The sequence below is a fragment of the Molossus molossus genome, unplaced genomic scaffold, assembly GCF_014108415.1.
Source record: "Molossus molossus isolate mMolMol1 unplaced genomic scaffold, mMolMol1.p scaffold_m16_p_1, whole genome shotgun sequence".
In the NCBI taxonomy this organism is placed as follows: Eukaryota; Metazoa; Chordata; class Mammalia; order Chiroptera; family Molossidae; genus Molossus; species Molossus molossus.
In genome coordinates, this window is record NW_023425344.1 from 210090361 (window position 1) to 210111072 (window position 20712).

General features: G+C 39.1%; 1 protein-coding gene across 3 annotated transcripts; it reads left to right on the forward strand.

Annotated features, from left to right (window-relative positions):
- The first annotated feature begins 721 nt into the window (after positions 1 to 721).
- Positions 722 to 16147, forward strand: CDKN3 (cyclin dependent kinase inhibitor 3). Of its 3 annotated transcripts, none has more exons than XM_036280377.1 (8): positions 722 to 812; positions 2971 to 3053; positions 4852 to 4907; positions 5447 to 5491; positions 7878 to 8100; positions 11635 to 11666; positions 13760 to 13863; positions 15921 to 16147. In XM_036280377.1, exons 1-8 carry the CDS (start codon positions 804 to 806, stop codon positions 16005 to 16007), a joined length of 639 nt encoding a protein of 212 aa, XP_036136270.1. In that variant the 5' UTR covers positions 722 to 803; the 3' UTR covers positions 16008 to 16147. The 3 variants fall into 3 exon arrangements, with proteins under 3 accessions (XP_036136270.1, XP_036136284.1, XP_036136276.1); XM_036280391.1 differs by having other exon boundaries at positions 13763 to 13863; positions 15921 to 16045; XM_036280383.1 differs by lacking the exon at positions 722 to 812 and adding an exon at positions 1995 to 2015 and having other exon boundaries at positions 15921 to 16145.
- Positions 16148 to 20712: the final 4565 nt, after the last annotated feature.

Here is a 20712-nt window from a genome sequence, read left to right on the forward strand (position 1 = left end):
AGGGAGTAAGCAGTATAAATTGGTTGCTAGACTTACAAACCTCAAAGGGAAGGGGGTTGGGGGTTGGGAAGAAATAAACCAAAGAAATTATATGCATAACCAATAGACACAGACAACAGCGTGGGAAAAGGCGGGAGGGGGGCAGGAGTGGGGAGGAGGGGTCAATGGGGGAAAAACGAGGAACATCTGTAATACATTCAACAATAAAGATAAAAAAATTGAAAAAAGAAAGGAAAGAAAGGGGGAAGGAAGGAAGGGAGGAAGGGAGGGAGGGAGGGAGGGAGGAAGGAAGGAAGGAAGGAAGGAAGGAAGGAAGGAAGGAAGGAAGGAAGGAAGGAAGGAAGGAAGGAAGGAAGGAAGGAAGGAAGGAAGGAGGAAAAGAAGGATACAAAACTCCCTACTCTGACACTACATCGAAATCCTGCCTGGAGGAAGCTCGACTTCCCAGCATCTCCAAATCGCTGGGGCAGCCTTTAAAGGCTTTCGCTCCGCCTTTCTCCCCGCCCCCTCCTTCCTTCTAACTGACTGGAGGCGGGCACCCTCCCAGCCAATCAAAGTTCAACAGGCCCTCCTCCCGCGCGTCTTTCAAAGGCCACCTAGGAACCAATGAACGGTTAGAGGCCGAGCCAGGGCATCCGGGGGCGGAGTAAGAAACAGGGCGATGGAGTGATTGGTTCCTGGGAGACGCCTCGCACCGCCTCACAAAAGGATGTACCAATGAGCTGAGCGGAGGGGCGGGCTCGGCGCGGGGCCGAAGCAGCCGGAGGAAGACGGTAGCTGGTTACGACGTGGGGCGGCCAGCGATGAAGCCGGTGAGTCGGGCGGAGGCTTGGAGAAGCGAAGCCGCAGGGACGAAAGCGGTCCTGGCTTCTGCTGTTGGCTTTTCCACTTACTGTACAAGCGGTGTCTGTATTGTGGACCTCAGTTTTATTCTGCTGTCCAGTTCTTGGGCCCGTGGACAGCCGCGTCTGGTGGCGGAATGACTCGCGCAGTAACCGTCCCGGGTAGGGGAAGTGGCGCTTCCCGGCACCCGCGAGAGCGATGGTTGCAAAAGAACAGGGTCGGCGGCGGACGAGGGGAAGACGGACTCGCTTGCGCCTGTTATGGGCTGTGTGCTGTCGCCTGCGGGGTCTTCTAAGCCTCGCGACAGCCCTGCCAGAGAGGGCTGAGCCCCGTTTTACTGAGGAAACTGAGGCTTACGGAGTTTCACTGTCTCAGTCTGCCGGACACCCCAGCCCCAAAAGATGTAGCGGGCTGCCCTGCGCCCCCTGGGGAGCAGGCCTTACCACGGACGAGGGAAATTTCATGAAAGATGCCCAACCCCCGCTTGTTTCACCGCTGCCGCCATCCCCGGGGCCACCCGACGCACTGCGTTTCCCCGAGGTTCAGTCCCTGGGTCTTGGGGGGCGAAAACGTCCAACTGTGTGAGGATTTGTAAACCTCTCTGGGGGTGCCTGAGTGGGTCACACAAATGGAAAATCTTGAATCAAAACTGCTTTTAAGAGAAAAAACAGATACGAGAAGCTAAAGTTCCACCTGGCTCACATGACCTTCCACCAAGGTTGACTGAAGGGCCTTCATTTGAGTTGAATTGATAATAATCCCCGGGATAGGACCAAAGCAACTCAAATCCATAGCCTAATTTGGTTCTGTAATGCGATCTTGTAACAAGACCATTATGGAATATAGCTTCAGAGCTAGAAAGGTCATTAGATGGTTACACTTACTAATCCCCATGTTACCGTGTGTTGGGACATCAGCTGTCCTTCCCTCCTGGCCTCTTTCTCCATTTGTCCCCTGAAGGGGAAAAATGAGTGACCTGATTCTCCTGGGAGGGGTTGAACACAGGTAGTTCAACCTTTCTTCCCTTCTCTCAGCAGAATACATTCTGAAGTGCTCCTTGCCTCACGGGAGCCCTGGGTTGTCATTGGCTGCCTGTGACTGGGTGGATAAATCCAGTTCTGGAGTGAAGAATTAACAGGCCCCCCAGACCACTGCTTTAAAACCATATGACAGTAATAAAATGAATATATTGCTCTCCGTTTGCTTTCCCTGTGTCTTATCTCTCTGTTGTTTCCAACTAGGGAGTAGAAGAAAGGTGTGTTTTTATTGGTCCTATAAAACTCCAACAGTTTGTCATGTAGAAATGATGCCTACAGGATTAAGTTCGAACTCCGTAGATCAGCACAAAGTCCACCTCAGTCTCTCTAGTCCAATAATTCACCAAGTTGGGAGCAGGTTATTCCACCTATACGCCTACCCAACCAAACTACTAGGTTGTGTGGGGGTTATTTTTGATAAATGGGGTAGTTAAAACTATATCTTTATCTTCATCCCCTCTGCTTTGATATTAGTTTCCAAATACACAAGTCCTTTCTCCTTTTGCCTGTAATAGCCTTAACTTCTTACCTATCTTCCTAAAATCTCCTGCTCATCCCTCAAAACCCAGATAATGCATCTCCTCTGTGAAGCTTTCTCCAAATCCCCAAGTAGTCACTCTCTTTTCTGCTCTAAAATGCATAGATTACGCTTCCATTTTAGCACTTAAAATTTTCTTCTTTAATCTACATCTGTGTCTCCAACTATACTGAGGTAGGCTATTTATTTTATGGATCTTTGCTCTCCAGAACTTGGCAAATAAAGGTGTCCAAGAAAAGTTTGTGAATGAGTGGATAAATCTCACTTTATAATTGTGAAAAACAGATCCAAAATAAACTGACATCACTTATACACCTAGTGGCAGAGCCAGTTTTCTTGATTCCCAATCCAACTCTACTACAAAGACCTGTAATTATTAATAGGATGGTAAATAGCAGTAACTTATTGTTGCTGTTACTGATCTCTGGTATTCCAGATTCAGTAAATTGCAAATACACATTCATTGTGTGTTTAAGCAAAAATCAGCTATAGTAAGACTATATGTAAATATTTTTCTTTACAGTTATTTAACATAACTGATTTCTTTTAAAGCCTAGTTCATTGCAAACAAGTGAGTTTGACTCATCAGATGAAGAGCCTATTGAAGATGAACAGACTCCAATTCAGATATCATGGTATGTTAACATTTCTGATCAATGATGAGCTAAAATATTTTATGTGTATATCAAAATCTTTGTAGCATGAAGTGTGTATATAGAATATATTAAATGGTTCTCTTCCACTGATTATAATTCTAATCTTTACAAGATTGTCTAACTCCATGATTTATTTACTATATGTGATAGAATTAGGCTTTTTTGCAGGTGTGTGTGTGGGGGTTCTATATACATTGAGAAAACCACAGTAGAAACAAGTAAGGAGTTGAGATTGGATTGGAATGATCTCTCATTTATCACCAAAACCTACTTATTCTCTTATGACAAAAAAAATAGTGTACTAAACTGGGTGAGATATTTAATGATTTATCATTTACTCAAATCCTAGAACTACTTGCCACAGTAATGCATCTATCAGCAGACCATTTAAGATAAAAGCCACATTACCATAGATACAATAACAAATTCAAACGTTTCTGTATAGAAAATCAACTTCCAGATCTTGGCAGTGACTTATGGGTACACCAGATTCTCTACAACCAGCAATCAAATATTTTCTTTCTTGCCTGTAAATGTAATCATCTTTTTCTTTAAGAAAGCCGTTCCCACCCTGGCTGAATAGCTCAGTTGGTTAGAGCATTGTCTGCATACATCAAGGTGGTGGGGTGGGTTTCATCCCCCATCAGGCACATACAAGAATCAACAATGAATGCATAAATAAGGGGGACAACAAGTCGGTGTTTCTCTCTCTCTCTCTCTCTCTCCCCCTTCCTCTTTAAAAATCAATAAATTAAAAAAAAAAATTTTTAAGAAAAAATTAAGACATTCCCTACTGCAAGAAGAAAAAAAGGGTATGTGGTGTGCCTAAAGTTTTTTGTTCTGCCATCAAATAGCAATTATATTTCATTGCTTCTAACCCCCCATTTAAAGTCAAAAATTCGAAGTCAGGTAATATTTATATGTTACCCCCTGTTTTCCTCTAAACCCATTTTCTGCCTTACAAATAAAATAAGCCTCTGCCCTGGCCGGTTTGGCTCAGCAGTTAGAGCGTCGGCCTGTGGTCCAAAGAGACCTGGGTTTGGTTTCCGCTAAGAGCACGTACCTCAGTTGCAGTTTGTCCCCGGCCCTGGTTGGGTCGTGCGGGAGGCAGCCATTTGATGTGTCCCTTTTGCGTCGATGTTTCTCTCTCTCTCTTCCTCCCACTCTATCTGAACAAAAAATGGAAGAATATCCTCGGGTGAGGATAAAAAAAAAAGATAAGCCTCTGCCTGCCTTGTCCCTAAATACTGCAAACTGGGGATATGGTTTCTTGAAATTATTTCATTTTAACCAAATCCATTACTACAAAGAATGAGTGGCCTGTGACTTTTTTTTATAATATGAATTATATCTGTTTAAGGAGGTTCTACAAAGAAATCTTAAAATAATGTAGAATGAATTCTGGGGATGAAATTGTCAGGTGGTCATTTTCTAGCTTATTTCCTAAGGTTACTAAGACAAAATATCTCAGGTAATATACCACAGGGTAACTAGCTGTAGGCATTCTAGGCATTATTATCTTTAAGGTAAGTTTAAATTAACTTGCCACTTTTTAGGACTTAAACTGTGACAAAGCAAAAGATAAGTCTCTGTTTCAAAACTTCCAGTCTTTCTAGGCCTTTTTGTGACCAACACATTGATATGTAACTATGAATATTTGTTTTATGACTACTGTCAACCTTTAAAACACCCTTGTTCAGTGGCAAGCACACACGTTTGTGATACTGAATTTCCATTTATAACCTGAACTGAACTTGATAAGGTTTTATCTTTTCAGGCTACCCTTGTCACGAGTGAATTGTTCTCAGTTTCTGGGTTTATGTGCTCTTCCAGGTAAGTAACACTACATTTGGCTTCTTACTGATATATTTAAAGGATTTTATTTTGTTTTTGAGTTTCTCATTTATTTTTGTCAGCTAACACATTATTCTCTGTACTGAGTAATAGGAGAATTTCATAGGCCATCAGCATGGGGAACTCGCTTTTGGGAGCCCTTATGGTAGGCCATAGAGAAACAGATCCACTCTTCAACCCTTCCAGATTCACAGTCGGTTTTACAGTTCTGGCTTCCCTATCTTAATCAGTTTAAACACTGGGGTACAATGTGAGGCTGAGGACTATAGCCAGGTACTTGTTACAGAAAAGACACAGAATAAATAACCCTTGCATTAGGAGTTCCTTCCACTGGGATCTATAAACCCCTGGACTATATTCCTAAGAATATAGGAAATTGAAATTTACATTCAAAATGGAATTGAGGTATGTATGTAAAAATGTGGAATGACTTTTTGAAGTAGCTATTTTGTGTTAAAATATACTTGTTATATATGACCAAAAACTAACTTTTTTACTTGTTTTATTACTACTTATAGGTTGTAAATTTAAAGATATTAGAAGAAATATCCAAAAAGATACAGGTAGGTGTAATATGAAACAACCATATTAATAGCTGTTGTTTTTTAATAGCACTGAAAATCTCTGTCAGAAAGAAAAACTAGTCTCTTCTCAATATACCAAATAAATGTTTGATATTTCATAACATTTCAAACCACAGATTCATTCTATGTAAAGAGGCATTTGTGAAGGGCACAGAGAACTCATCCATTCACTTAAGTAAACATGATGTTGGTTTTCACTGAATGGTAGTTATGTGATACGTAGAAACTGCATTTGGGTTTAGAATGGATAAGTTGGAGGGAGAAAAGTATGTAAATAGAAAACTGACATTGCACTGCCCAGATCTTTGAATTTGCTGTTGTTTGCAGACTTCACCGTGGTAGTAGAAATTAAGCCTGAGCTGAGAACCTAGAGGTAGTAGTGAAACTGTCCATCCCAGATAGACAATTTAGAAAGCCAGCCTCTAGGTGGGAAAGATGAAGTCTGATCTTCACATGCCCAAGGATGTTCATACCACTATAGCCTGGAGTCTGATAATCCTACAAATATCCTGATAATCTGTCCCAATTTGAAATTTACACATTTCATGATACTAAACACTTGGATTTTCAAAATATTTTATTCTGGTTGGCCTAGACTATCTCAAGGCTACTAGCTCTCCCAATGTCCTTATAACACATCAAAATAAAAATGTAATATTGCTTGATTCTGACCAGTATAGATTTTTTTAATCTTAAAATTTTTTCCTGGTTGTTTTATAATATCAATTTGCTAATGTACTTTCTCTAATTTATTCCTTACCTACTAAAGAAGACTTAAAGAGGCTAATAGATTAGTTGACCCTTGCAATATTTGTAAAGATTTTCTGATTTAGAAAGACCTACCATGGTAGGAAATTTTCACTTGGAGAACATTTAATGTAAATTACTGGTTCAAGAACCAATCTTGCACATTTTGGAAAGTCCTATTTATTTAGTATCTTCTAGAAAAGAGGTTGCCAATATTTTATCAAACCTTTTGTTTTTCAATGAAAGCCAATATATAAGCCAGATGACAATGTTTGATGGAGGAGACGTAGAATCTCCTTGTAGCATTTCCTGTGGTTCCTCCTCAAAGTCCTTTCCAGGGAAGTTTGAAAACCACTGTATAATTGAAACTATCCAATGTGTACAAGAGGCAAATAGAAATGTATTTATTCTTCAAAATGGTTCAGTCTGTTAATGACAGGTTAAATCCTTTTAGAAGTACAAAACTATAACAGTATTATCTAGACTCCAGAGCATCACAGTGCAGTAGAAATATAGTGGGAGCCGCAAATAGAAGCTGTGTATGTAACTGCATATTTTCTAGTTGTCATAGTTAACAAAGTAAAAGCAGGTGAAATTAATAATATATTTTATTTAACCTAATATAGCCTAAATAGTATTATTTCAATGGGTTTTGATTATAAAACAAATGATTAATGAGATAGGGCTTTTATATTTAATCTTTGAAATTAGATATGTATTTTACACTTTGAAAACATCTCAATTTGGACTAGCCACATTTCAAGTGCAAATCTAGAGGTTTGTGATCAATGGCACTTTGTACTTAAATAGCTAAATGTCCTTGGATTTAGGAGGTGGGGAGGGAGAGGAGGCTCAGATCAGCTAGAATTGGTTATTCGTTATGAACCAAATGCTCTGTAGTGGATATTGCCATAAGAAAGTTTCAGTGTATAGAATGGCCCATGGTACTATTGCTTGTTCATATTCATTATAGTGAAAGCAGCTAAGTTGCACAATGCTAATATAGTTCATGTTTTATTTCCTAGAGACCTGGTTTATAAATTAAATATGCGGTGCTGTGGTGTGGTATGAGGGAGAAGGCAAGAGCTCTGCACCATGCCCTGCTGGAGATTTTATATACAGTGCTTAGGGCAAAACAAATAACAGGCTGATGAGAGCAGCAACCAAGTTGGTTTTGTGAGAAGAAAACAGGAAAAAAAAAAAAAAAAAAGTGCTATCATCCCTTCTCAAGAGTTTATTTTGAAATATTCGATGTTTTTACATTTATTTTAAAGCAGCATTTATTGTCAAAAATTTTTTGAAGAACAGCAATATAATTGACTCATCTTAAAATTCAATAAAAAGCATTTTGAATTGTAAAGTCAGGTTTACTTTTAGTCACCTTTCATTTCAGATGTTTCCAAATCCTATTTTGTGCTTAGTGAGTTGATTTTTACCCTAGTTTTAAGACAGATCAATATTGTTTTAGATTATCAGTAAGCACTTCAAATTTAGAGATTATCACTTGTTATTTACTTAGTTTGGCTTAAGAAATGTAACTCCATATTTTCCCTCTTGACTGTATTTAAATATGTAATGTTTTGTATGTGTGTGTCTGTGTATTTTGTTCTATTGGCAGAAGAACTAAAGAATTATGGCATACAAGACATATTTGTTTTCTGCACCAGAGGGGAACTGTCAAAATATAGAGTCCCAAACCTTCTGAACCTCTACCAGCAGCATGGAATTATCACTCATCATCATCCAATCCCAGATGGAGGCACTCCCGACATAGCCAGCTGCTGTGAAATAATGGAGGCCCTTGCAGTCTGCCTTAAAAATAACCGAAAAACCTTAATCCAGTAGGTTCTCCTCTTCTCCATACGTTACATGAGAAATGTCCCAGTCCGAATGACTTCTCGAATTATTGCATCCTTATTCAGTTATTACTTACCTTCTGTTTTGTTGCAAGGATTAGAAAGAAAGAATGCATGAAAAGTACTAGCACCATTCCTGGTACAGAGCAAGTACGCAGAAATTTGCTATTATTACTTTTGGAAAGTAAGGACAATAAAAGAGTAGATTTTAAAATCTTTAGAATAGGGTTACAGGTTTTTGTCTTAGACCTTAGTTATAATTTGGGGACCCTCTCTCCCAAAAAAGTTTGTGTATTTTTCTCACTTTAACTTACTTATTGTTCAGCCTTTCAGTTGCTTCCAACAGCAAGAAAGTCCATTTTTTAAAAGTTAGCAGCTAAGAAATACTCTCTCAGCAATGAGAAATCTTAAAAACATGACTTGAAAATCATACTTGATGATATAAATTTGCTACCAGTATGAAAGAGGGACTTTCACTGTTTGTCAAATGGCTATACACAAACTGCTGATATGAAAGTTTAAAACAAAATAAAACAGGTTAAAGAAAAAAAAAGGAGAAACGAAAAAAGCTTGGAGAAAGGAAGAAGAGAGTGGTGACCAGCAGTAGGCAGTATCAAGGCAGTGGTTAGAGCCGCCGATGCTCTGCCAGAATGAGACACAGCAGAGGAGGGCCAGCCACGGGGAACAAACCAGTCCTCTGTGCTAATTGTACTTTCTGTAGCCTAATAAGCTGCTAATCCTTTCTGAAACAAGATAGAATATTAAAGACCTCAAAAGCCCTAAAGTCCCTGAGTTCATTGCGTTGAGCTAGAAAGTAGGCTGACAATACCAAATAATGGAGTAGTCTTGGGCCACCTAGGGAAAGGGCAAGCCCAGCCAACTTCTCTTCTTCAACCTAGAGCTCAGGGACCTCAGGCCAATAATTCCTGTTCTGAAGGCAGAACAACTGGTGCAGGGTCTTTGAGGACACACACCTGTTTGTGGCCAAAGTCAGCTCTGTCATACAGAGAACTATAGGGTGCAGAGTAGGGAATAAAGAACTAGAAGGCATCCTGCAGTCTACAGTTTGCAAATGTCCTCTAGAAAAAAAGCATGATCTTTTACTGTAGGCAATTACTAATTGCTTTACTAATCATAAAAGCAAAATTTGAGAAAAAATAGTTGTCTATGCTAAATTTTCTAAGTCTAAATAAAATGGCATTAGATCATTAGATGTAGTTAGTGAAAAATATTTTCCAATTTTTGGACCCTTTTTTCAAACCAATTCTGAGATTTTTTTTTTTTTTTCAAGTAAATCTTTGAAAGAGGCCTCTACTGAAAAGTTTCCAGAGATCAAACTAGCTCAGATTAGTGAAGCTTAACAAATTCTACTGTTAACAGGTTCTAGCAAATCAAATGCTCTGATGTTTGAACAAAATGTAGACAGGATGGAAAGATGGGCCTTGCAGATGTCAAATGCTTCAGGTTCCCACAAATTAAAGCATGTGATGACTGGAATTTTTCATTGTCCCAGAGCTTTCAAAGGTGCCCTAGGGTAACTACTGTTGGGACAAAGACAATTTTCTCTCCCTTCTGCCATCTTTGAGTGCCCACATTGCTAGACACTCAAGAGTTTATCCATCAGAAACAGGGTCTGGCACATTTTTTCACTGTCTTGTCTACCAGTGCTGTCTCACTGGCTCTCCCAGAACATGTTCATTCCTTCACAAAGTCAGTGAACACTGCTTGCCTACCAGGGTGTTCCATTTCCTAAGGATATTATAACAAGTATCAAAGACTGGATAGCTTAAAGCAACAGAAATGTATTCCTTCCAGTTCTGAAGGCTGGGAGCCCAAAAGCAAAACCAACAGCCCTACTCCCTCTGAGACTCTAGAGTCTAGAGTCTGGACAGAACCCTTCCGTGCCTCTCCCTAGCTCCGGTGGTGGCCGTCAATCTGTGCTGTTCCTCAGTTTGCAGCTACATCACTCCAGTCTCTGCCTCTGACATGACATGCTTCTCCGCCATGTCATATGGTATTTCCCCTTATAAGGACACCTGTCATATGAGATTGGGGCCCACCCTAAAGACCTCATCTTAACCTGATGACATCAGCAAAGACCCTATTTCCAAATAAGGTCACATTCACAGCACTAGGGATTAGGACTTCAACATTATTTCTGGGGACACAATTCAACCCGTAACACCTACTGTGTAACCCAAACTGAATACAAAACACAGTGTGAGGTGCAGCCCCCACCCTCAAGGACCCACAGCTAACGGTGCTGCCACGTGAGTGCAATGAAACTCGCACAAGGTGTGCATGAGGCAGCACAAGGACAGCGATGGATTCTGTGGGGGTGCGAGGCGTTTCGGGGAATGAAATTGGAGCTGGGTCTTAGGAAAGACAAGGGTAGCAAGAGGTATAAAGTAGTATCAGTCTAGCAGAAAGCCACTGCAATATTCTGTCTCTCTACCTGTCTACGGTAGATCCTCATCTCTGAAACAGGCCTACATCTGGAACACTGAGTAGAAAGCCAGTTCATGAGTCCTCACTGTGATGTAGGCACTGTTGCTGTCACCATCTTTTTTTTTTTTTTTTTTTTGGTACGTGCCCCTAGCGGAAACCGAACCCAAAACTCTCTGGTCCGCAGGCCGACACTCCAACCGCTGAGCCAAACCGGCCAGGGCACTGTCATCATCTTATGGGAGAAAAAGCTGAGGCCCAGAGAAGCTAAATACCTTGTTTAGGTTCGTGCATCTTGTAAATGACAGATCTAGGACCTGGCTGATTTGCCTCAGCGGTTAGAGTATCAGCCTGTGGACCAGAGGGTCATGGGTTTGATTCCTGGTCAAGGGTATGTGCCTGGGCTGCAGATTCAGTTCCCATCCCCTGTGCGGGTCATGTAGGAGGCAACCAATCGATGTGTCTCTCTCACATCAATGTTTCTTTCTTTTGCTCTCTCTCTCCCCTGGTCTCCCCCTTTCCCTCCCTCTCTTCCTTCCTCCCTCCCTTCCACTCTGTCTAAAAACCAATGAAAAAATATCCTCAGGTGAGGATTAACAAAAATAATTGACAGATCTAGGATTCAAGCCCAGGCAGTGGGGCTTTAGAGTCCATGCTCTAACCCTCTATAATATGCCACCTCTGTACTCTTTACATAAGGGAGGTTATCATACAGACTGCACTTGTCCTATAACCACTAAGGTTTCATTCAGAGAAAGATAATCTAAGTGGCAGTTGGTAAAACAGTCTGATTTCTATCTATTTAGTAACAAGTTCCACTTCTCAGATGTAGATCCTGGAGTTTAAAGAGGTCACTAAAAAGGCCTTGCCTACTTGACCCTTAGAGGTGTTCAGAATATATAATAAATAAGCATTTTGCTCCTCATCGATTCAAAAATACTTATTAATCTCAGTGTGCAAGGCACTGTGCTAGGCATTAGAGTTAGAAATAGAAGGCAGAAATAACAAGTCTTAGTTGTAATTGTTGGGATGGAATGAAAATATACAAATTTCATAACTGTACTTCCCTTTCAGCTGTTACGGAGGAATTGGGAGATCTTGTCTTGGTAAGAAATAGATTTTCATTGTTCAGTTTTATTTTAACTTCAAACTCCTGTTTCTGGGCCATATGCTCACTGTATGGAAAATGAAACAAAACACAATGTAAGTCTGCTAAGACTCATCAGTTTCTTTAAGGCCCTAAATTTGGTGTTCCCTATGAAGCTGAGGTGGGAGTGGGAGGTGTTTTCAGCATTTTTTTGGAGCATTCTACAAAACATAATTTACAAGTCTTAGCACCTGCATTCTTGTGTTTTGTTTTGTTTTCTGATGTTGTCCCTATGCAGGTGTTATGATACCAACAGTAACTTCTAAATAATATACACTGGTAACATAAGTATGAAAACCAAAGTTAATTACCATATGTTAACTTTAATTTTTTTTTCTCCATTGATATTAGAGACAGAGAGAAAGGGAGAGAGACATACAAACATCGATGAGAGAGAACATCGATTGGCCGCCTCTTGCACGCCCCCCACTGGGGATCAGGCCCACAACCTGTGCATGTGCCCTGACCGGGAATCAAACCTGAGATCTCTTGGTGCATGGGTCGATGCTCAACCACTGAGCCACATTCGCCAGGCCATATGTTAACTTTAAACTTAAAAAAAAAAAAAAAAAATGTGTTGAGGGAAAATCATCTAATGAATTGCCACACTGGAGTAACAGTTATTCCTTTCAGTATTGGACAGTATGGAAACCAAAACCTTGTATGTGTCAAAGAACACTGTCAAATTCAAGACAACCCACAGAGTGGGGAAAATATCTGCAAACCATATATCTGATAAGGAACTCACGTGGAATATATAAAGAACCCTTACAACTCAATAATAAAAAGACAAACAATGCAATTTTTAAAAAGAGAGAAAGATCTGAATGGATATTTCTCCAAACAAAATATACAAATGACCAATAAGCACAAGAAAAGATGTTCAGCATCACTAGTCACCGGGGAAATGCAAAAAAAGCTGCAATGAGATACCGCTTAACACCCATTAGGATGGTTATTATCCAAAAACTGGAAAATAAGCATTTGCTGGGACGTGGAGAAATTGGAACCCTCATGCACTGCTGGTGGGAATGTACAGTGGTGCAGCTGCTTCGGAAAATAGTCTGGCAGTTCCTCAGTTAAACAGTCACCATATGACCTAGCAATTCCACTCCTCGGTATATTACCCAAGAGAAAGAAAATTGTTATGCCCTCACAAAAAACTTACACATGAACGTTTATAGCAACATTATTCATAATAGCAAAAAAATGGAAATCTAAATGTCCATCAGTTGAAAAGTAAACAAAATATATATCCATACAATGAAGTATTCATCCATAAAGGAACATGCCACAATATGTATGAATCTGGAACACATTATGCTAAATGAAAGAAGCTAGTCACAAAAGACCACATGTGATTCCATTTAATAAAAATGTCTAGAATAGGCAAATCTATAGAGACAGAAAGTAGATTATTGGTTGCTTAGGGCTGGGGCGATGGAGTGGTAGGAAGGGGGATGATAAAAGGGTACAGGGTTTGTTTTTGAGGTGATGACTGCACGTATCTGTGAATACACTGAAATCCACTAACTTGTATACTTTATATGACATATGAATTACAACTCGATAAACCTATGTAAAAAAAAAAAAAAGAATGAAGCCTGTGTTAAATTTTGATTCAACCAGTCATTTAAAGTCATAACTGCCAAAAACATATACTAAGGCCTTGGTTTTTTAATTCATTTCAAACAGTCACACCAAACTTAGTCTCCTGTACCAACATAAGTCTAATTAAATATAAAATACTCACCCTGGCCAGTTTGGCTCAGCAGTTAGAGCGTTAGCCTGTGGTCCAGAGACACCTGGGTTCGGTTCCGCTAAGGGCACATACATACCTCAGTTGCAGGTTGTCCCCGGCCCTGGTTGGGGTTGTGTGGGTGGCAGCCAGTCGATGTGTGTCTCTCACATAGATGTTTCTCTCTCTCTTCCTCTATCCCTCTCGCTCTATCCGAAGATGAATGCAAAAGTGTCCATAGGTGAGGATAAATAAATAATATTTACCCTATTAATTATTTAATAATGTACTATTTTTCTATCACGTTCTATTAGTAGCCGCTTGTCTCCTACTGTATCTGTCTGACACAGTATCACCACAGCAAGCCATAGACAGCCTGAGAGACCTAAGAGGTTCTGGAGCAATACAGACCATAAAGGTAAGGAGGTTGACTCTTTCTATACAGGTGTCCTTAGGGAGGCAGACAATTAGAAATACAGTGTAATTCATCATTGTGTGAGGAAAGGGGGAAAAAACACCCCCTTCCCTCCTCTGGTTCTTTTTAGCTGGTTGAATAATCAAATCAACATGAGACAGATTGACAGGAGAAAATCAAATTTAATTTTGTGCACATGGAAACCACACGTACATGAGTCAGAGACCCTATATGCAGGAGAGATTCAGAGACAAATGGAAAGTGACGTGTATATATGACATTCTGAGCTGGGGATGAGGTAAGGCACCTTGGGGCTTCAAGTCATTGAAGGGAGAGCACACGTTCAGTAACCGGTAGTTTGCCCTGCCATATAGATGGGTTATCTCCAGTAATCTCTTACTATGGGCAAGGCCCCTAATTCAGATCTCTCTAGATAGTTGAGGAAGTGGGACAGAAGTTTCTCTTGAGCCCACAAGGTCGAGGTTGCCTTCAGCTCCAAATAACCCTTGTGCCACTGACGCACATCCTCGGTGGCTGATTCTGAATCCCTGTATTATCAAAAGGGCAATGAAAATCCAAAGCATTCTGTTCTTCATATATCACGTTTATATTTTGATGTTTTTAATTTACATTCCTATATAACATGGATGTCTCAAAAAGTCCAGTCTTGCAGACAAAATAATGAAAAAATTTGAACTTCCCAGTTTACTCTTCCAGGATCTACAACTGTTCAGTGATGGTTACTACAACTGTTCAGTGATGGTTACTATAAACTTAGTAGTTTCTTGGGTAGATTTTTATGCAAAAAAATCTAATTAAGATCGTATTATATCACCAAAGCACTTAATAAAGATAAATAAATGACTGTAGTACAAAACAATGTAAAGCAATGCTAATTATCTTTCACTGTGGATAATCAAAGTGGCATTTTCCACACTGACTTTCCCCTTAACACTTCAAAATTACTGCAGTGGCAATGCCCAAGGATATTATTATATATTATTCATGTTGCTGCAAAGATTCTGCAGATTTCACTTTATTTGTAGCTCTGAAAGACTAAGTCAGGAGCAGGCACAAAAGAATCCTGGCCTTTAGGAGGCGCCCTGAGCTGGACAGTCCATCTTCCCTAGGCGCAAGTCTAACCAAGTGTAATGAATGTGAATTATTATAACTGATAAATTCACCAAGCAGCCTGATTCTCAGGGCTCAAATAAGGTCATTCACAAAACAGCCCATACAGGATCCACTTCACTGCACAGGTTCTGAAAACAGCTCCCTTTATTATTAAGATCAAATGATGCTCCAAATTCAAGATGTTCTCAAGTCAAACATAGGTGTACATGTATATACGTATATGCATTTTTTACATCTTTAATCTTGGAGAGAATTAAGCCCACTTTAGTACAGGCTGTCTGTTTCTCACCTCAGCGTCCTGTGTGTGGCTGACAGGCGTGTCCCTGTTAGCCGTATGCAATTTCAACTCCTTAGTAATGAGATGAAATGAGATTATTGGCAGAGTAAGACTATCCTCTAGGAAGCTATTAAAACTCCAAATAAAACTTCTTTTAAATTTTTGCATATTTAAGAGTAATGATTTATAATATTATCTACTATGAAAATTATTTCAAATGGATTGTCATCACAAAAAGCAAAAAAATAGGACTTCTATAAGAAATAGATTTTCTTGAATATACCAAAGTTAATTGTTATAAAAAGTGCCTTCTCCCTATTTAGCCCCTCCCCCAGGGAAAATACTCTAGCAAAAAGAATGCCTTCAAGGACTATTTTAATCTTATTTGCTCCTACCAGGAAAGGGACAAAGGATTTTTACAGATTTATAAAACATTAATCTGTTTCAAGCTACCTTCTGATTTTTAGAGATTTCTGAAGCAACAGTTTTTCACACTTTATGCAGCTTTATTGAAAGATAAATGCTTGCTTCTCCAAATAATGTAGAATTGTTCTTAGCAAATGTTTCTGACTCGATTCCTACCAGCACTGGGACTACTCTGGTAGGTAGTTTTCTACAATGTATTTCAATACATCTTTACTTTTTTCAGCAATATAATTATCTTCATGATTTCCGGGACAAACTAGCTGCACACCTGTCATCAAGAGATTCACTATCAAGATCTGTATCTAGATAAAAAAAAGAATTTCAAACAGCATATATATGACCATGTCTGATATTTGAGTTCTTGAACATAATTTGAAGTGAAACCACTAGTGTTAACCAACTTGAATGTAAATGTGTATGTGCAGATATTCCTAAAGATTTTATTGACAAGTTTCGTTGTGTCTCTTTCATCTCTTATAGGAGATAGAAAAATTACTCTACAATTTCCCTTTTTAGAAATGAACCGGCTGCTCTGGTATATTTTACCTGGACATAATGTTGAGAAAGCATATGGGAAAAATACTTGGTTGCATATTTTTATAATTTACCCCACTTTTACTTCACTACTCTTTGGAACTACTGGGTGGTATATAACATAGTAGTAAGTGTGAACATTGGTATAAGTACCCAAGCTAAAATTATTTAAATAACTTTTACCCTTTATTCCTCCTAAAATCTCTCCCGTTTTTTCCTACTTCAGAGACATACAAAACTGTAAAAGACCCTATACATCATCTAGTCCCCTCCCCCCTGGTACTGGATCATCCCCAACAGCTGTTTATCCAGCACTTGCTTGGATATTTTCAGAGACAGGAATTCTTGGTTCAGACAGCTACTCTGTTTTTAGAACATTTTTTTTCACCCTAGAAACTGCACGGATGAATGTGATCCCTCTCGCACACTCACATATAAGTAGTTATCTACAGATTAACAGTCCCCAAATCTCACTGCTTCACCTTACCTAATGCTACTGACGTGCACTTTTGTCTTTCCATTCAATGTGGAGCTATCAAAGGCAGTCATTTGGACTGTAGACAACGAGTCAAAGCCTCCTGTTTTAATTACTTAATGACTGTACAGTGAGTCAGAGCCTGTTTTAACAGATGAGTGCTCTCAGTGTCGTAGGGGGTAGGCCCCACGGCTCTCTGCTACCGGTAAGTCATCACAAATGTGAACCAGTGATCATAGCACTTGCACACAAGACAAAGTAAATTTTACATCTAAGCTTAGTTTTTAAATTATTTATAATTACAAAAAAGATGCCAAAAACAACCAAACATATTTTGTTTCACATTCTTGCTGCTGCTGAACTACTTTAATTTCATTAGGGAATACTTTAAAACAATTACTAGTGGTGTTTGGGAACTTCGGACCAAAGATCCATAATATACAATCAATATTTTAATACTCTTATGTTTAAACTAGGGAGTTCTTATCTAACATAATAAATGCCAAGGTATAGCAAGAAAGTTGTTTTTTTTAAGTGTAGGCTGCAATGATAGGTTGACCTTCCTCATGATTTTTGGTATTACAATCAAATACAATTTAAAATCACAATATTCTATTAAACTTTAGGAAGTCACTGAAATTGACATGACCAAATGTTACTCGTTTTCTTCCAATATAGCTTATTCATGAACACTTAAGAAAATGAAGGAAAAATATTAGCATGGATTAATCAAATCCTTTATAATCAGTTGAATTTTTTAAGTGCATGTATGTCTTAATTTCTAGTGCAAGTGCTAATTAAGGCTTCCACACTTAAAACGCTTGACTAAACAAACTAACACCAAGGATAAGGAAAAACATCGATTATTCCATAACAGAGAAACATGGAGTGACACTATTCAAAACTAATCGTCCAATTCAGTTTAATATATAAATCCAACGTTCTTGCAAAGTGTCTTCTCTGCCCAACCTGTATGACAGCCCTCAAAACAATGGGAGAGCCCAGGCCGGTTTTGCTCAGCAGTTAGAGCGTTGGCCTTCGGTCCAGAGACCGGGGTTCGGTTCCCCCTAAGGGTATGTACCTTGGTTGCAGTTTGTCCCCCCGGCTCTGGTTGGGTTGTGTGGGAGGCAGCCACTCGATGTGTCTCTTTCATGTCGATGTTTCTCTCTCTCTCTCTCTCTCCCTCCCTCTCTCTCCTTCCTACTCTGTCTGAACAAAAAATGGAAAAATGTCCTCCGGTGAGGATGAAAAAAAAACAATGGGAGAGGCAAGGCCAAGAGATAGTCTAGAATCCTGGTCAAGCCAAAGTTAGCTGCTGAAACTGAATTAACACACAGACTCAACCATTATCCATAAACTACACAAGGAAATATTTGAGATGGTTTTTATTAAAGATACAAAAGCAAAATAAATCAAGCAAGCTCTAAGATAGGACTACTTAAAGGCAATTTCTTTGGACAGTGGTACAGCACCGTGATGTTAACTTAGATTTCAACAAACCATGAACACAAATGGCCAACTACATTCTATGTTTCTCTTAGCAGTTTTAGGGTCTACCCACTCATCAATCTATTATTTAAGAAATTTTTCTTCTCCAGAATACATAAACATGGTAACTAAAGAAATGCAAATGTTTTGAAAAACACTGAATAATAAAATTAACTTATTTTTTTTCCACTACATCTTCACTTCCGCAATGTGCACCAACAAAATCAATGTAGGATAAAACCTTCACTGTGATCCCACAGATCATTCACCTTATATGGTTCATGCTATTTTCCAAAACCGAAGAGAACAAACAGAGCTGTTTACTCCTTTTAATCATTTAGCTTTAGCAAAATTGTTCTAAGAAAGTGATTCAACATATCCAGAAACAGAACCACATTTTTTTCTTTTGGCACCGCCCTGGAGCGTTAGTTCAGAGCCATCTTCTGAGCTATAATACTAGTACCAGAGACTCACTAGCTGCTGGTCTGACTGCAAATCAATGATTGGTTTGAGCAAAAGAGATTAAGTTATTTGAGACTACATTATTATTAGTTTCCCAAAAGGGTGAATATGAGTACTTTTACAAACAATGCTAGACATGGTATCAATATTTTTTTCTTTCCCCTTTGAAAAGAATGTTTTAAAGTATTTTTGCTGTCAGAATTTCTGATTTACAATCATACTGTACAACTGATTGGGAGATGCACATTTGTGGCTGTTAAATTAATATAAATAAGTAAATTTAGATGTACACTTTTCAGATACAGATCATTACTTGAATGGGCTCAATATAATCACAGAACTATGATGTAAACATACCTCAGATGAAGGCCCAGCCCCTGCAGGATATAATAGACATAGAAGTCATTATTTGCACCATGACAATAACATTCCATGAACACTGATCATAAACGTATAAACTGAGGAAAAGAGAAGTGTTGTACCAAAGAAAATATTTTGCTAGTTTAAAAGTATATCTACATCTCTATTTCTTTTCTATGCAAATATCTGACATATTTTCAAAAATGTTGGTTTGGGGAGCAGAGAAGAGCTCTTACTGAGAGCTGTTAGCATGAGTAATCCTCAAGATGAAAAATACTGAACAGGCTTTAAGAGACAATACACTGCAATCTGCCATGCACTCTGTAGCTTTGTGAAAGACGATCATCAGGGTATCTGAACCTGATTGGTAGGTCTGACAGTTCATGGGATAATCCATAGTGTTTCTCAAATGCTTTAGTAATACCTGACACGTCAAAAGTGGATTGTCTAGTAATTTCCTATCACTCCCCCTTCTCATGAAAAATAATTCAAATTTCAAACAAATTAGCAGTTTGTCTATAGTCAGAGCCAACTCTCCTCTACCCAGGGATAGGAGGTGGGGATATCCGTTAAGCGCTATGAAAATCATCAACTGTCATTAATAAAATTCAGATTTCAGCATTCAAATAAGTTTCTACCACTATACCTCCTTAGACCTAAAGGGACATATTGCCATGATACAGTATTATGACAACAGAATAGCTGCTACATAGACTACATCTGTTATATAAGATGTCTAACTCGGGAGAATAGTACCACAGCAACGAGAGCTGTTAGTATAAATATAAACCACAGTGTGTTACACTAATGGTTTCTGAGAGTTGCAAACCTCTTAAAGATAAATCAAAGCACATATCAAAAATAATTGTAACAAGGGGGGAAAAATAGAGTATCTAAATAAATAGCTGTCTGCAGAGGGATTATGGAAAGGATTATAACCCAGGCTAACTATGCCTCAGCTGGACCTGTAAGAATATGGTAAGTAAGGCTATGGCCATCCAAAAACAGATTAAGAGTGGGGGTGGACCACAAATTAAATTCAGAGCAAGGAAAAGAATTAATGGGTTATTGTCAAATGCAAGTATTTTATTTCTGCTTTCTCTCATAAGGGATTTAATTGCATAAAACACTAGAAAAGGTAAAGATGAGTAGATATGAGATCATCCAAGTACTCAATGTTCTAATCACATACATGCCTAGTGACTAACAACCTACCACCAAGATAGGTCACCCTCACGGTCAGTCATCTTTGAGGAATCAGCTAAAGACTACATATCTAATTTCTGAAGCATGAGAAGGTAGCTTCCACAAATTGAAACCAGTAAACCTTGCATCAATCCTGGAGAATGTTCTGGAATACATTAAAAAGATGTTTGTTAAAACTTACAAAGGTTTTGAAAATACTTTGACAGGGTTATGAAAGCCCAAGGAAACCTATCTGGTGGATACAAGTCTTGGTCAGGTCTCTCGTGATCAAAAGTAGTTGTGAACAAGAAAGAAAAATCAGGCCCTGGCCAGTTTGGCTTAGCAGTTAGAGCCTCGACCTGAGGACCGAAGGGTCGTGGGTTGGATTCCCAGCCAAGGGCATGTAGCAGGGTTGTAGGTTCGATCCCGAGCCCTGGTCGTGGTCATGCAGGAGGCAACCAATTGATGTGTGTGTGTGTGTCTCTCCCCTTCCCTCCCTTCCACACTATCT

Excerpts from the sequence above, each read along its gene's own strand:
- CDKN3 (XM_036280377.1), top strand. Across the intron at positions 8,101-11,634 it reads AACCGAAAAACCTTAATCCA|CTGTTACGGAGGAATTGGGA; the intron begins GTAGGTTCTCCT and ends CTTCCCTTTCAG. Across the intron at positions 11,667-13,759 it reads AATTGGGAGATCTTGTCTTG|TAGCCGCTTGTCTCCTACTG; the intron begins GTAAGAAATAGA and ends ACGTTCTATTAG.